At 38.7% G+C, this 18,038-nt stretch overlaps 1 protein-coding gene across 5 annotated transcripts in view; it reads left to right on the top strand.

Moving 5' to 3' along the window:
- The window catches only part of SEMA6C (semaphorin 6C), a 146,039-nt gene extending 131,154 nt beyond the window's left edge, over positions 1 to 14,885 (top strand). Inside the window, exons 16-20 of one of the 5 annotated variants that reach the window (XM_073639377.1) lie at positions 939 to 1,016; positions 1,637 to 1,689; positions 4,537 to 4,572; positions 7,691 to 7,840; positions 11,261 to 14,885. In XM_073639377.1, coding sequence (XP_073495478.1) covers positions 939 to 1,016; positions 1,637 to 1,689; positions 4,537 to 4,572; positions 7,691 to 7,840; positions 11,261 to 12,510 — 1,567 coding nt within the window. In that variant the 3' untranslated portion in view covers positions 12,511 to 14,885. Of the gene's footprint in view, positions 1 to 938; positions 1,017 to 1,636; positions 1,690 to 4,536; positions 4,588 to 7,690; positions 7,841 to 11,260 lie in introns of all 5 variants that reach the window. The other 4 variants (XM_073639376.1, XM_073639379.1, XM_073639378.1 and 1 more) reach the window with 4 other exon arrangements.
- The last annotated feature ends 3,153 nt before the right edge of the window (positions 14,886 to 18,038 follow it).

Below are 18,038 nucleotides of genomic sequence, written 5' to 3'. Positions count from 1 at the left end.
ATACTGACTGGGGTGTTGTTTGACCAAAAATAGGGGGTATTTTGGGGTTTTGTCAAAGCTTTGCCCACATCTGAGGCTAAATACATCCGAGTGCCCTGGTCCCTAAGATTGTAGTATCAATATGTGTTAGCTTTGCCCGCATACACCACCAATTTTTCTGCTGGGATGTTAAATGTTGCATGTAATGAGGGCTCCATCAATCAAGGGAATGGACCATAATGAAGAGAAGAAAGGAAAGCCGTGGCTTGTGTTGCATAAGTTGGCTGTATTCATTGCAACAATTGCTTCACATCTATTGTTCCCGCCTGTTTTGGAAGCAGTTGGAAAAAAAAAAATCCCTTCTGTTCTAAGTAAAATGAACCAGACTCTGTAATAATCTCATTAATAAAGTCACATCACATGTGTGCATCTCAAGAACAAAGCGGCTTACAATTCATGGCTAGTCATTCATTCTCTGCATGCCTCTCGATGAGACAATCCCACCCCTTCCGCCAGCGGGTAAATACGCCAGGCTGAATAACCCTACCACAAAGTCATCATTATTAGGAACCGAGCAATAATGTTTGAAGGGGTCCCAGGGTGCCCGCTGCTGCAACTCTGGTGGCGGAACGGGAAAAGCTTTAATTTGCAGGCTCCTTATTGCGATGGGAGCCAAGAGACAATCGAAGGCTAGAAAAAGCTTTCTTGCCAAATGCATCCTACTCAAGCCTCAGATCTTTGGAAGGCTGCCAACCTAGCGTGGTGCCTACAGGGGCTCCGATGTAAGGATGTCTATGATGGTTTTCCGTAAGAATGGTGCTAAGCTCCAGGCTTTCTCCTACAGACTGTGTTCTCTTTTTGCTTTTCTTATCGGCTTGTACCTGGTCCGAAAATGTCGTAGACCCCCATTACAAAAAAAAGTTGTAACATACAAAAGTCAATTATTTTCCTTCCCGCAGAAGTTGCCTGGCATCAAGAGATCCTTACTGCGTGTGGTTAAAATCAGGGAACTGTGCCAATTACCGAGGTGACATAAGGTAATATAACATGGAAGATATATATATATATATAATGTAACAGCTCGGGGTATACCGGGGCAGGGGCACATCTCCTATAGCAAACTGAAGATTAACATTTAATGAATGGAGTAGTCTGTCCCTTAAGATCTAATTAAATGCAGCTAAAATATGAATAATCTGTTCAAATAAATATTAAGGGATCTTCGTCTTAACTTCCCAACCCATAAATTATGCTTAAGATGATTTCTGTGGCAGGAGTACTAAAATATAGCAATAAAAACTGACTTGAAGTGTAATTACATATGTATATGCTGCATGATGTATATGGCCATATTGGGCTTAGAAAGCCAGTGTGGGGTTTTGGACTCCAGTTTATTGGTTCCTCTGTGAACATTGCTGAAGGAACATCTCCGGTCTTTCTTCAGAACTTCCTAACTTCTCTTGTGTTGCCAGTATCAAGAAGGACTCCATTCTTCTTGTTGGTAGTTGACCTCTTATTCTTTTCTTTTTGGACTTTTTCGAAAAGGTCATGCCTGGCCAATTTGTAGAAGGTTGATTTGATATCATCCTTCCATGGTCTCCGTCGGCAAGAACATCAGTAATATACTTCAACATACTTTTTGTTTATTAACTTCTAGGGTTGGATTTGAGCAAGATATTGAGCAGCCAAAGCATCGAGGCAACTGTCAAGGTGAGCAACACACTTTCCAAAATGTTCTCTATCGGAGGCCAGAGGCAGTTCAAGGACTAGCATCTACGTTACTATGGGGCATAGAAGAGAACCCATGTTTGCCGAGTTCATATCCATCTAAAAATATTGTAACAGCCTAATATGGAACAGTAATATTGGAACAGTCTAATATGCTTCAAGAGTAACTAAACTTTCTTTTTAATTTACTTATTGATCAGCCTTTGCAAACTTATAAATCTTTGTAATAAACACAATTGCCTTATCTTGCTTTCTTCTCTATCAAATGGCATCCTGAAAATGCTGTTATAGGTGGCGAGTTCGGGCTCCTTTAGCAACTGCTTTGAACTGCTGCTCCAGCAAGAATCTACCTGTACTCAGACACTATTTACAATAGTGGGAGCATGGTGGAGTGGAGCAGAGAAACTGGAAGAGTGTTTGTAAATAGGAATTGAGTACAGATTCTTATTAGAGCTGCAGTTCAAAGCAGCTACTAAAGAAGGCAAAACTAAGCAGGTCAAACAGCACTCTTAACATGGAGTTTGAAAAAGAAAGAAGCAAAATAAAGTAATGGAGTATATTACAAAGATTCATAACTTTTCAATGGCGGATTCATAATTAACTAAAGAAAAGGTTAGTTACTCTGGAGGCATAGAAGACTGGCTGATCCCGCTGATGAGCGACCCACCAGCTAATAACCTTATTAGGTGGCTACAAAAATAGTCAGCATGGTACAGCCGTGTATGGTTGGACTTGGTTCCAGATAAAAGCTAATACATCCGTCGTAATGAGAACTCATGGGGGTTGCAGTAAGCGTGACAAGAGATTATTTGTAGGACATGAAAGTCATGTTTTCTAGGAGCTGATGTGGTGAAATGTGTGCCCTACAGATAGTCCTGTCTCGGCAGGAGGCCTCAGTGACTGGGCTCCACAGTAAGGCAGAAGGGATGAAGATGCCCGTATATTAACTTGTGGGTTTTACTCTAGTCTGATTCCCAATCTCATATTTCACGACGTTCGAAGCCTTCTGGGCACATTACAAGACTCCACATTAATAAAGTCAATATATACCGCCTAACCATGCTGCAAAGTAAAGATCCCATTATGAGTCCTGACATTTACAAGACAAATGCTGACCGGTAGCTATTATTCTGCAGTCTGATGTTGCCGTTATTTATTATCCGTCCTTAAGGTTGCATTAATTTTTTACATTGAGCTACGGAGCTTTATCTGCTTTTCTAGTATCAGCCATCTTCGTTCTGGTTTCTTCTCTTGGTCATTATAGAGCAGAAAGTTAGAGCTGATGTTCTTAAAGGGGAACTCCAATAGAGCTACTTTTTTCCTTTGGATAAGAAGTCTGAGATATCTAATAAAATAACCATATAATAGTGGAAGAGTAGATGGCAGCTAATGGAAACCCGAGCTGGAAACCAAGACCATAGTCAGATCTGTCACCTCGTACTGGGTGTAAATCAATGGGGTCATGTCATGTTCTTCCAAATTGTCTGCCATTTTCATACCAAAATTAGCGCCATCTGATAAAATGTGGCACCAGAGCTCTGAACACAGATGGGAACATAGGATAAAGCTTGTGTAAACAAATCAATTTGGTTGTGCCGACTCTCAACTTTGAAACGGGGTGAGGTTTACTTGGAAAGGGGCTTGGCCACCTCCAAATACAGCTTAGGCCTACTAGAGGTAGTCAAGACCTTAGAGGGCTGTCATTGATGACCTGTCATTAGAAGCAAATCTGTGTCCATTTTTCGAGCAGGCACCAATTGGTAAATAGGTGACCTCTGCTGTACCATATCCCAAAGATAAAATCTTTGTCTAAGTCATCAATATCGGATCAGTGTGGGTTCAGCACCCCCTAACTGATCAGCTGTTATAAGCTCTGATGGTGTCTAGATGTAGACTGTCTACAAATCCAATACCGCACCGCATATTCCTAGGCACTGCAGCTCCACTTTAATAGGATAGGTCATCATGACAGTCTTGGACAACCTCTGTAAAGAGATCATTTGATGTATTAGATACTGTGACCCCAGCCATTTTGTAAATAGCCCTATTAATGTGATACAGATCTGTGTACAGTTTTCGAGCAGGCAACATTTGGTAAACAGTTGACCTTCTCCAGACCATGGCACCATTAACATGTCTGGATCCAGCGTAACACTAGTGAGGTAGTGTGATATGAAAATTAAGACATGACGTAAGCCGTAGAGTGAAACTTTACACCCCCCAGGCCTCCAAACTGATTATAGGAAAAATAGGGGAGGTCCAAAAGAATCATTATCTCCAAAACTCTAAGGACAGTAAAGGACATATTGTAGTCCTGGAGATAAGATTGTTCTATGTTTTGTAACCTCACAGAGTGGATCATGAGTTCACTACAGTGGATGATTGTTCACCGCCGGCTCCTGACTCACACTGAGCTTATTGACTTCAGGAAATCTGCGAAACGCGCTGTTCTTAAGACCCACGACTGTTATGATACTGTTTGTTATTGTGCATTGGGAACAGAACGAGAACCACGAGGCTTCCCGATCGGAGTCGGCAAGCGCCTTGTGATTTTATTTTCGTTATGTCTATAACTATCTCACTTCAAAATTTTATTAATTTCTCTACATTTTTTCTTCATTATCTCTTATCAATTCTATTTATCCACATACATTCTGAAAATTCTAAATAATCATTGATCCGAAATGTTGACTTTGTACATAAAAATGTAAACCTTTAAGCTAATAAAAAAAAATAATAATAATTTAGTCCTGCCCGCCCATTTTTGATCGATCATTTTCTCGATCTCTATATTGATCAGTTTTTTTTTTTGTTGTGTCTCCCTTCCAGATGTTGTCACCGCCTCGGGAAGTACAGACATAGAAGGTGACTCTTCTTATGGTAACTTTCTTGTGCTTTTCTTCTTCCAAACCTTCTGTCAACCTTTCCCTGCCCATATCCCATCATTTCCAATGCTTTCTGCCTCACTTCATTCACATGGTCTTTCACAAAAATTGTCATCACCCAAAGTGGGTATGAAACCATTGTAACGAAAAGCCATTTGGCCAAGGTGGTCATAGTTTTGTGGTTGAACTCCTGTGAATGTTGCAGGTCACGCGTGGTCTACAAGAAATTTCCAATGGTCGTAGACCAAAAACATTATAACTTGTTGCTTTTAACAAATTTCCAAAATTTGAACTGCTTGCCATCATTCACCCCATAGACTCGTTTCCTTGTTTAAGACCTAAGGAACATGTCGGCACCATGTATCCACGTATACAGATCCATAATTAGGTCCCCATCAAAGTCTAGGGGCCTATACTGTGCCTTGAAATAGATTTTATACAGAATCCATGAGAAAAAATATTGTCCACGCTGCCCAAGAAATATGCCTCCGAGGACGATATAAATTACCATACAAAGATCTAGAAGATACCTTAGAGTCTATGAATAAGGGTCATGTGTATTGGTCAATGGCTTTGGATTATTGCAACCCTATTGACAACATTTTGATATTTCATTCACAAAAATTAAGAATTGGCAAAAAAAAAACAATTTTACAAAAATTTGCCAATTCAAATTAAAAAATGGGGTTGGGGGGGTTACATTACCAAAAAGCGAAATGCTAAGAAAGTAGATTGAGAAATGTTTTGTAGAATAAAATAACAAGAGGGATCTTTTTATTTTTTCCAATTTTCTACGTTTTTAGCTTTTTTTGGGGAAGGAGGGAGAGTTACATTTTTGGCATTCTCTTCCAAAACTCCTAATGAGATGTCTTTTAGTCAGCATCTCATATGACATATCCGTTGTCTTCATTACCAGCACTAACATTTTAGAACATTATCAGCCTATTACCGCCTGTCCATATAAATTAATTCTCAAGAGAAATGTACAGACGGTGTCGGATAAGAGAAAAAAAAAGGACATTTTAATTAGGTCTTAATATTTTTTTTTTACTTGATAAGAATTAATTTGTGAACCGGCGACACTTTACTAAAACAGGGATCATTTCAGCGGGAAGAGGAGGCAACGTCGATGTATTACAGTGAGGATTAGACTAGACGGTATATCATTAATTTAACAGCGGATCCCATCTCGTATCTTTAAGACGTCTTGCTTTAAGCTTGGATTTGTCACTCTAGAGAGAGGTGTTTGTCAGATGGAAAGATTTACTGAAGTGTGACATACATAGGGAGAGAGAAAAAACAGCCGTCAGATCAGTGGAAAGTTACCAAACCGGAATGAATGTCAAGAGTTAACCCCCCAGCAACAGAAAACCAAGCAGGGGAGGGTGTTTTCTAATTTACAGAATATGTTCCTCATCTCGGAAGAAAATACAGATTTCAATTTTTTTTCTCTCTAGTCTTTAGTAGTTTTTAACTTTTTTACTTTATACTTTGTTGTTCTTTTTTAAAAATTCCATTTTTAAAAAAAAAGTAGGAGTGGATCAAAAACATACATTTATTCACAGTATCCAGAAAGTAGGAAAAGGCCCATTAGTGCAAAGAAGTCTGAATGGTGTAAAGCCTCAGGCCTTTCCTTAGGTATGGAAAAGTAGGGGGGGACATATAGAAAAGTGGAAACAAATGCTAAAAAAAAAAAAAAAAAAAAGAATTTTACTGCTTACTTGAAAATAATTTGTAAAAAAAATATTTTTACAATGAAAGATTTTAATTCAATATAAGAAAGAAATACAAGATAAGTCTTATTTTTTAAAACTTTTTTTATGTTACATTATATTAATTTTAATGCCTCACTGAATGCTGTTTTCTGATTGTCACATTGACTGGATACCCCACCCGTACCTCCGCTTTCCTCTACCCATTTTGTATTTGTTTCATATTTTTTTACTTTCCTCCTAAATTATACCTGTAATGTTGTATGAAATAAAGTTTTGTAGCAAAAAAAAAAAAAACCTCCTAAAAAAAAATAAAGAAAAATATTAATGAAAAAGTTAGGTTTACAAGCTGGGGGTTAAAGTTTTTAGGCATTTGTCTTGGATGGTGGGCATACATAAATGATGGTAAGGGTAAACCGTTGGCGAATTTTAAAAAATATATATATATATATTATAAGATGACATTTATTTTGTGACATGGAATTAGACCACTTAAAGGATAAAGGGTCTAAAATTATTTGAAGGCATAAAAATATTTATGTTTTTCTATTCTTTATGTGAGAAAAAAAATCTGAAAAAAGTACAGACTAATAAGTAAATGATAGAATTTTACGCCCATATGTTCTCTGGCATTTGGAATTCAGAGCATCTCTGCCACCTTGTGACTGACCAAGGTGACTGCAGTTCAGAAGTCTATATGTCTGTACACAGTGCTTTATCTCCCTTTATCCTCCCACATTGCCATAGCCATATGTCAAAAATACGCTAAATTCCTACAAATATTTTCTGGCAATCTAAATGTTCGGGCTGCTGCTCCTTTAAAAGCATCAAGTAGAGCATGGGAGTACGTTTGTCATGTTAAGGTCTGTTGGATTTGTTGATTAAAGGTTGAGATCATTGTAAAGTGGGAGCTGTATTAATGTCCCAATTTCTGCACTGTCCATATGTTTGCATGCCATACTTTATGTGTTGGGAGAAGGGGTGGGACTTTTGGATGGAAATCTGACCTCTTTCTGGTCGATTTTTCTTATCTGTATTAATCACAGTCATTAATAAGTGTAATATTTGAATTGCTAGCGTTAATCACAGCACATTTAGCTTATTTGTACCATATTATGGAGTAATCCTTTAAATTAGCTCAATATCCCGGTAGCCCTTTCAATAGGACAGTAATGATTCCGGTGTCTCCTCTTACACTGGGTTACTTAGCTCTTGAGCCACACTGAATGGTGCTTTGCAATTGTCACATTAACCAGATCCCCACCCCCACCACCGCTTTTCCCCCACTGCTCCGCTTCCCCCCCGATGATTCATCTTATTCACCGCTATTGATGATATTGCCTTTGCCTATGTTTTATTATGTTTTATTTCTTGCTGGTAATGCAGGGAAAGTCCCACCCAGCAGAGACATCTCCATTGCCAGTGTTGCCTCCCTTGGGGAAGTGACTCACCCAGGCTGGCCTCACTACGCCCCGCCAGGCGTGACATCAGACGGTTACTACCAACGTTCTGCCTGGCACAATCTAAAAACCCAGGGTAAGAGGGATGTTCGTTCTTTGCAGCCCTAGGCTCTTAGTTGATTAATTAACATAGACATCTAGATGCTATAGGTTAGTCCTGGCTTGTACCCACAGTGCGGCAACCCCTTTCCCAGCCACATCCCTTCCACCCATCCTTGATGCAAGACTTAACATCTGCTTTGTCCATCGTGTCCTGGTTAGATATCTACTGGCTGTGAGCGTGCTTGTGGCAGGCAGTGCATGGACCGTGCATGAGACGGCAAAGCTTTCTTTACATGTGATAATTGTGTTATAATTTGTCGAATTCATCATGTTATATTTTCTGGAAAACTTCACAAATCGAAAGTATTCTGTATGAGACATAGTGGGTGTTTATAGTTTTTGTTTGTTTGCTTTTTGCCTAGAGGAACTGAATTCTTCACTCTATTTTATTCTTTTACTTTTCCTCATCAGAATGTAGAAAACCACCACTTCTTAAAGGGGATATTACTTGAAATTAGTTGCCATGGTCACTTAATTTGCATAACTGCCCCATGGCTGGTGTTTTCAGGAGTGACAACCCCTAGATTTTCTCTGCTTTTCCTTGTGTAGGTCCTACAGTTGTCCTTTTTTATACCAGTAAAAAGTCACAGATCATCTCTCCTAGCCCCCCTTACTGATTTAACCTTTTCTGGTTCCATAAAAGGTCCCGTTTTTGACTAGCAAAATGTCTAACAACCATTAGAAAAACTATTCTCTGTCACTTTTGGTAACCAAAAAGCTTCTTACTCCAGGAGCCAGTAGACCTCCGCTTCCTAAGGAGCTCAGAGAAGCCAATTGTGAGGCTGAAAGCTCCAACAATGGTCCTGGATAGAGTTCCCCATTGATGAGGCACATAAGACAATTGGGAAAGTCATCAAGCTTACATTTTTGGTTCATAAATCATGTGTAAAACAAAAGAAAAGTTGCAGTTTTTGACCAGCCAAAAGAGGTGGGGAGGTCTGACAACAATCTGAGAAACCGGTCTTAGTCTCTACTTTGATCTTCAAGAGACAGTAGACCTGAGGCAACAAATTGTAAGGCTAAAAGCTCCAAATCATGTCAAGCCTTTTGGTTCTTGATACATTTCTCCTTTTTAAATGTGGTTTTCTCCAACACAGGGCAAATAGAAGTATTGGGAAAGTCCTCAAATTTCATTATTGGCCTATAACCTATGTGTTACCCCAGAGGAAAAGGTTCTGTTTTTAGAGGTTTGGAAGGCTGACAACCCATTCCCTGTCACTTCTGACTGTCAAGTATTCCTCAAACCCCTGTCCTTGAGCTGTAACTAGTTTTGCACATATGAGTATAAGCTTAAGCTACAGAGTCATTTTACATCATGAATGGTGACAAATTTGAAATTTTTTGCCGAATTGTCAAAAACAAAACCAAATCCCCCATCTCTGTCCCTGAAACTCAACCACGTTCCCTGCTGACAGTAAAGTAAATATAGAGCTAGTCTATTCATACCTGTCTCGGAGATACTATACCAGCAGCTGACTCTGAAATACATCAATCTTTAGCAAATAGGGAGAAAAACTTAGGGGAAAAAAAAACCTTTCGACAATTTGTAGATCTCGAAGTTGAGAAATAATTATGTCTTCGTCCCCAGTCCTCACCTCGGCATGAATTGGGTTAAAATAATTGATTCTAGAATAGGATACGAAGAAAATGCAATTTCCCGACACTTTCTGTAAAGGAAATTACTCCAAGAACGTCAAAGCTTTCGAAAAAAAAAAAAAAAAAAATGTAACAATTCCAAGTGTGGAAAGATTAGAGGGAGCCATGGAGGAGTCTGTGTGTAATTATAAAAGTGGTGTAATAGTTTTTGTGATTGGCCTACCTTCCGTCATGGCTTTGAAGGAGAGAGCTCATTACCTCTTGGCAGCTGAGCACGCTCCGGTTTGATTGGCTCCCGCCTTTCATTCCATTACTAACACTCGGCACTCGCTAGTTTGAATGAAGTTGTCTCGGGTCTAGGGCTCGGCTCATGCCAGGCAGTCTTTAGGGATGAAGGCCGGTTACATTAGCTAACACAACAATGACTGAGAGACTCTTTCGGAGGTTTGAATGGCACATCGCATAGATTTTCCGAGCTCCTTGATGTCTGATGCGACTCTGCGGCTTCTTCTGCTGAAACATCTCTTTGGTCTCTTTTGCGACATGAGTCAGACACAAGAGATAGAGGAAAAGCGGAGAATGCAATCGGCGGGACAATGCTTCTTAACGGAGATATTCAAGGAAACCTCAGGTCGCCAGGAAGAACCGGCTCAGATTATTAGCTTACTCAACTCCATAAAAGGACTCAATGAAATGTACAAGGGCCTAGTAAAAAGGGGCATCGAGACAAAGATTGTACACGGGACCATTTTCCTGCCGTTCGACGACCCTTTATCACTCAAAGTTCTATATAGTGTATAACCAACAAAAAAGAGAAATCCCGCTCCGACCCTTCAGAGCCTGTAAAGTTTTGTTTCATTACAAATTTATGTAAAAACGATCAGGTAGAATTGCCACCCTAGTTATGTAGCCTAGCCTTGTGGTTTAGACTAAACATTGAAACTTTAAATCATATTTGAACTTCTTAAGGCGAATATAAAATTATATTGTGGCCGACCTAAAGTTGAGCAAGACAGGCAAGTTTGCGTAAGTATATTGTGCAAGTATAACAAATTCCAAATTATGGTAAGGTTTTGGAGTGGAAAAGCTTAATATCCCAAAAAAAAGTCATAATTATCACATGTTCATCAGATTTATAGAAGTATCCCACCCTCTGAAATTATCCCCCCCCCCATCAAACATTTTGATAGTTTTTTAGTTCCGTATTAGGCCCATTTTCCACCATCATCATTATTGTCTTCGAACATTGCACTGCATCGAAACCCAGCACTGAGACTGTACAGATAATTGGACCCTTGGCTGTTCCTTCGTCGTTTGTTGTGTTTTCTTCCGATCTCAAAGGAGCAGACAAGGTTTCGGATACTTTTTTTTCTATACCTGAACAGAATTTTAAACTCGATTCTTCTATGTTTTCTCAATAAACAACCTTTTGGTTTTGTGACTGGAAGTTTGGAACAAGTGCAGTCTTGGCTACATTTTTAAAGAGTACTTGAATAATGAAAGTATAAAAAAAATATGATTTGCGGTACAGTTTATGTGCACTTCCCGACCACAGTGTACAAATAATACCATGACTTTGTTTAAGCGTCATGCAGTATCTAAATAACAGCTCCATACAATGGTCAAAAAAGTTGACTTACTATCAAGGCTATAAAGTCACAATATGCATTAAAAAATACCACCATACAATGCTCAAATACCAAATTTTATATAATTTTGGCTGATATGAAGGCCGGAAGGTAAAGTCTTGTCACGTTACAATAATATATAAATTATATATTTCTCCTTTCTCTTGAAGGTAAACATCAGGAGGTCATGGGAAAAGATTCAACCAAGACGGTCCACTTCACTTTCCTTATCGGATGTGTTTTTGTAGCCTTTGTGGTTGGAGCAATCTTCTCTGGACTGTTTGTCTCTTGTTACTGCAACCATATGTTCCAGAAAAACAAACACAATACTAAGGATCCAGAATCCAATCTTCAACGACCACTTTCCCTGAGGAGTTTGGCAAAAATGAATGGCCTACTGGACAGTCAGTCCAAGGAAGGGATGATGGAAGCAACTTCTCCTAAACTCTATACCACTCTTCTTCACAGTGACAAAGAGCAGCCTACAGAGACCACCAAAGCTGGTGGCAAGGAACATCCGGAGCTTCAGGGTCTTCCCACCCCAGAGTCCACACCAGAACTGCCAATGAAGAACCTCAAAGCCTTCAAGAACCAATGGGAAAGAAACCAGAACTGTAATAATGCTAAAGAGATTCAAAGTAAGAGCCCCGTGTTTCATTTCCCTGTTTCAAACTCCCAAGTATTTCAGTTTCCTAGTACTCTGGTCCTACCAAGCAGCATGCATGGATACGACCAACCTCTTTCTAGCTATGCAGATGATAAAAAGATACCCAACTCTGAAAGGGCTTTGAATCGTCATTCGCAGTGTTATCTTCCAAAAGGTGGTGAGATGACCACTCTTGATGAACTTCTAAAACACCTTCCAGAGGGTGGAGGGTCACCAAGAAAGATGTCAGGAATGATGGTGTTAAGCCCACAAGCCGTCAGTCCTCATTCCCCTGTATCATTCATGAACAGAGTACAGCCCCAAATTCCCGACACTGAAAGTGCTCCTTACTATAGCTCCTCGACGCTTCCAAGAGACAGTCTGCCCAGGAGACTGGACATTCCACCAGATGTTACTCCTCAGTCATGCTTAGAAAAACAATCTAGGCACCCATCCCAGAGACATTCTCTATCCTCCGGGCACAAGCTCATGAACATAGGTCCAGGAGGGCCCTTGGTTTCAAGGCAGCATAGCCTAGGACAAAGTAGCAGACAACATCCGCCTCCTCTCCTCACAAGGATGCATTCAACAGGCACCCCAGTGCCTATGGATAGCCACAGTGTTTTTCTATCTCGCCAACACAGCTACACAGAGCAAACACCAATGCAGAGGAGTATGGTGAAAAGAACCCCATCTTTGAGACCAGAGATGTCTACAAACCCCTTGTTCTTGCCATCTTCCCCAGTGAAGGAGGGAAACCAGTTTAAGTATTAATGATCACTTCTGGAAGTTCTACCAAACAAAAGACTCTTCAAACTTCAGAAATGTGGAAACAGATGCTATGAAATTTGCCTTGGTGTTCTAAAACTCTAAAAGAGTGCTTCAAAAACATCTATGTCAAGTCATCTCCAGCAAACAGGAATGTTGTGTGAAAGGACTGGAGAGTGGTGGGAAGCATTAAGATGGACTAAGCCACTAAAACCCTATCAAACGGCCTTACGTGAAGCCATGGTGGGACTCTGTTGGCTGGTAGACATCTGTTCACTTTTAAGTATTCTACCTAACTACACCGTTTTCCTCTATTTGGAGAGCATGATCTGTTGACCTAAGTTGATGTCCAATGACCTTTGATTGGTCCATAGAAAGTTGACAGTATTGAGAGGGCTGACCATTGGAGTAACATCACGGATCATACCAAGCAACGGATCAATTCAATGGACTTTATCTGTGTCCCTGAGCCGTAAAATACCACTAATGAGGAATGAGTTGAGGAAATGTTTTTGGATGCAGTTGGATACAACGAAAGGATACCTCAAGAGGAATAGAACAAATGTAAATTAATATATATATATATACATCCATGTGTGTGTATATATATAAAGATATAAATATATATTTCACAACCTAACTCCATATAAAAGGAGGTTTAATACCCTACTGTGTAGGGGCAAGAAACTCACTTCTATATTACTGAAAATGTATAGATAACAAAAGAAACATATTGGGGAATAGATGTTGGTGCCTGAGGCAGACTATAATGTGACCTCCCCCCTTACGATTAGGTAACAATGGTGGCCCACCATATTATGATTTTCTCACTTTATCAGTATCGCAAGTCAACTGTCTCGTCTCGGCTGTCCTTAAATCCCTGGTGACTTACTGTACATGAGCGCTATATATTCATGATCAGGGTGATGTATGCCAGCCAAGATATAAGCACTGTGTGCTCAAATTGAACGGGGCTCTGATCTACTGCCTCTTTTAACGAGTGTCCGAACAGAGTTGGCCAAGACTTCAAGTTCCTCGAGAAGAGTAAGAGATTCTCGGCCTTGCGGCTCTGCCTTTGTTTGAATCCAGTTAGCTCAATGGATAGTCTGTGTACATGTGTGCCTTATTTCAATCTAGTATTATGAACAGTGCGATTGTAGCAACACAAGTCTGTATTTATTTTGTCACGGAGTGGTTATCATCTTTTGGGTGCTTTTTGGGTGCTCCACTTGACACTATTGAGAATTACCTTCTCTACAGACAAGTTCAGGACTTTGGGTGCTGTAGTGTCCGATTTAGTTTCCAGATTCCCTTAGTTTTTTATTTTTATGTTTCCTGTCCGCAAAAACAAATTTTCCATCAATGGGTCCCTTATGGCCTTCATTTGGTCACCTGTCCCCTCCAGCGGTCAAGGGAAGTTGGCCATAAACAGAACTTCCTGAAAAGTTCTACCAAGGTTTTCACCAAGGCTGTGTATACCACTGGGGCAAAAATGAGGCCTAAACCTCTACCTTATGGATGGTGTGAACCTGTTCACCATTCTCCCTTTCCACAAGTACTATAATATGAGCAAAAATTGGGAGACCATATCTACAAGGCATGGAAAGAGGAGGGCTGCAGCAAACCAGCACATGGTACTCCAGTTCTTAATCGACATGGGAACTAAAATTGGGGCAACATTGAAAAATACAATATGAAGCCCTATTTCCTATCTCCACTTTTCAAAAGTTACACAGAAGTCACAGGATTTTTTTGACCAGTATCCAAAAACTTCTATTTTTTTTTTTTTTGTGTGAAAACAATTGTCTTCACGCTAATCCACTTAATTTTTGTGTAAAAGATTCAACTGTCAGTGCCCCATCTGTCAACAGGTCGTTTCTGGTATTGCTACTTTGCAAAATCCAACTAAATGGAGCAATGTCACACCTGACCTGTGGAGAAGTGTGGCACTGTTCAGATAATCGGCTCCTGAAGTGGAGAAGACGTTAGATAAAACGAACGCTGGGAAAATAAATTCAAAAACTTTTTGGCGTCTATCCAGACCGAGATTGGCCGCTTGTCTTGTGCTAATTGATTTTTACATAAAACGTGAGATCGGAATTAATTATGTTACAAAGAGTGACAAACTCTGAAGATCGCAGACGTGCGCGCCAACAATTTCCTTCATTCCCAATTAAGTCTCCACAGAAACGTTGACACGTACAATACTTGTAAAATGCTTAAAAAAAAAAAAAATCACTGCCAGTTCTTTCCTTCTGATGTCTTCACTAGGCACGGCCGCGCCAAGTGGAGGAGTAGCTAAAAGGGTCAGCTGTTTAAAGGGGTTGTCTTCATATCTGTCTCTAGCTCCTTAGGTCACTAGTTGGCTACTGAAGGAAAAATATAGTACGATACATCGCAAATTCAAATGAATGGTCGACCATGTGACGATTCGATAAGTCAGACCACCAGAGCAGTTGATGCTCGGACTTCATGAGACAACCTCTTTAAGCTCCCCACTCACCATTTTGCTCATCACAAAGACTTTTTGGGATAATTTTTTAATGCATTTAGCAAAGTAAAACTAAAGTGTCCAGTGATTGGGGTCCAGGTTGACCCCATTGGAGCCCAAGTGTCATCAATATTAAAAAAAAATTGCTGTGATTTCACCCTAGAAGGTCTATTCAAAATGTACCATGTGTCCACACGAAGGTGAAAGAGTGACTCTGTAAGGAAGCCCCTGGTAAAAAGCCATTGGAGATAAACCAGTGATGGCCTCCAATTTCTTGGTGACTTCATCCTTACATACCAGTCACTTTTTCTTTTCCCACCTGTACTGGGATGTTAACTAATTGTTACCCAACTGATTTTGAGAATGAAACTAAATATGGAAACACCATGCAAGGTATCCTCCCCCTCAGAAGATCATTCAGTTAATCAGGTAAGATTAATGACTATGGCAGGTTCCTGACTTGTTCACCCTTACACACAATTGCACCCTTCACCCTTTATTATAAACATGTAAAAGTCCAACTCACCGGACTGAACGACCCGTTGTCCTTCTGTATTGACTGACATCATCTGCATTTTTATAAAGACAGTGAATGTAAAATTTGTAAAAAAAAAAAAAAAAGATATAATAAAAAAAAAAGAAAGGAAAAAAAAAGTAATGTCTGCTGTCATCTGTTTCCCAAGTAAGTAAATGCAATACAGAGTGTAGTCATAAACTAGGCAGTACGGGTACAAGTGAGTAGAAGAAGTAAACCCTTTAATGATCCTCTTGAAAGAAAGCTTCTAAATAATTTGGCTAAAAAAGGTATACTTTATTATACATATTTACCCACACTGCTTATTATGTACAATATAATTACTATAATACTGCTCCCTATGTACAAGAATATAACTACTATAATACTGCCCCTATGTACAAGAATATAACTACTATAATACTGCCCCCTATGTACAAAAATATAACTACTATAATACTGCTCCTATGTACAAGAATGTAACTAATATAATACTGCCCCCTATGTACAAGAATATAACTACTATAATACTGCCCACTATGTACAAGAATATAACTAATATAATACTGCCCCTATGTAGAAGAATATAACTACTATAAAACTGCCACCTATCAACAAGAATATAACTACTATAATACTGCTCCCTATGTACAAGAATATAACTACTATAATACTGCTCCTATGTACAAGAATATAACTACTATAATACTGCCACCTATGTACAAGAATATACTATAAAACTGCCCAATATCAACAAGAATATGACTACTATAAAACTGCCCCCTATCAACAAGAATATAACTACTATAATAATGCTCCCTATATACAAGAATATAACTACTATAATACTGCCCCTATGTACAAGAATATAGCTACTATAATACTGCCCCCTATGTACAAGAATATAACTACTATAATACTGCCCCCTATATACAAGAATATAACTACTATAATACTGCCCCTATGTACAAGAATATAACTACTATAATACTGCCCCCTATGTACAAGAATATAACTACTATAATACTGCCCCTATATACAAGAATATAACTACTATTATACTGTTCCTATGTACAAGAATATAACTACTATAATACTGCTCCTATGTACAAGAATATAACTACTATAATACTTCCCCTATGTACAAGAATATAACTACTATAATACTGCCCCTATGTACAAGAATATGACTACTATAATACTGCCCCTATGTACAAGAATATAACTGCTATAATACTGCCCCCTATGTACAAGAATATAACTACTATAATACTGCTCCTATGTAGAAGAATATAACTACTATTATACTGCTCCTATGTACAAGAATGTAACTACTATAATACTGCTCCTATGTACAAGAATATAACTACTATAATACTGCCCCTATGTACAAGAATATGACTACTATAATACTGCCCCTATGTACAAGAATATAACTGCTATAAAACTGCCCCCTATGTACAAGAATATAACTACTATAATACTGCTCCTATGTACAAGAATGTAACTAATATAATACTGCCCCCTATGTACAAGAATATAACTACTATAATACTGCCCCCTATGTACAAGAATATAACTAATATAATACTGCCCCTATGTAGAATATAACTACTATTATACTGCTCCTATGTACAAGAATGTAACTACTATGATACTGCCCCCTATGTACAAGAATATAACTACTATAATACTGCCCCTATGTACAAGAATATAACTACTATAATACTGCTCCTATGTACAAGAATATAACTACTATAATACTGCCACCTATGTACAAGAATATAACTACTATAAAACTGCCCCCTATCAACAAGAATATGACTACTATAAAACTGCCCCCTATCAACAAGAATATAACTACTATAATAATGCTCCCTATATACAAGAATATAACTACTATAATACTGCCCCTATGTACAAGAATATAACTACTATAATACTGCCCCCTATGTACAAGAATATAACTACTATAATACTGCCCCCTATATACAAGAATATAACTACTATAATACTGCCCCTATGTACAAGAATATAACTACTATAATACTGCTCCTATGTACAAGAATGTAACTAATATAATACTGCCCCCTATGTACAAGAATATAACTACTATAATACTGCCCCCTATGTACAAGAATATAACTAATATAATACTGCCCCTATGTAGAAGAATATAACTACTATTATACTGCTCCTATGTACAAGAATGTAACTACTATGATACTGCCCCCTATGTACAAGAATATAACTACTATAAAACTGCCACCTATCAACAAGAATATAACTACTATAATACTGCCCCTATGTACAAGAATATAACTACTATAATACTGCTCCTATGTACAAGAATATAACTACTATAATACTGCCACCTATGTACAAGAATATAACTACTATAAAACTGCCCCCTATCAACAAGAATATGACTACTATAAAACTGCCCCCTATCAACAAGAATATGACTACTATAATAATGCTCCCTATATACAAGAATATAACTACTATAATACTGCCCCTATGTACAAG

The sequence above is a fragment of the Phyllobates terribilis genome, unplaced genomic scaffold, assembly GCF_046119375.1.
Source record: "Phyllobates terribilis strain yellow unplaced genomic scaffold, ASM4611937v1 Scaffold_7__3_contigs__length_470593459, whole genome shotgun sequence".
Classification (NCBI taxonomy): domain Eukaryota; kingdom Metazoa; phylum Chordata; class Amphibia; order Anura; family Dendrobatidae; genus Phyllobates; species Phyllobates terribilis.
Note: the sequence above shows the minus strand (reverse complement) of the source record. Positions and strands in the feature narration are given on the sequence as shown.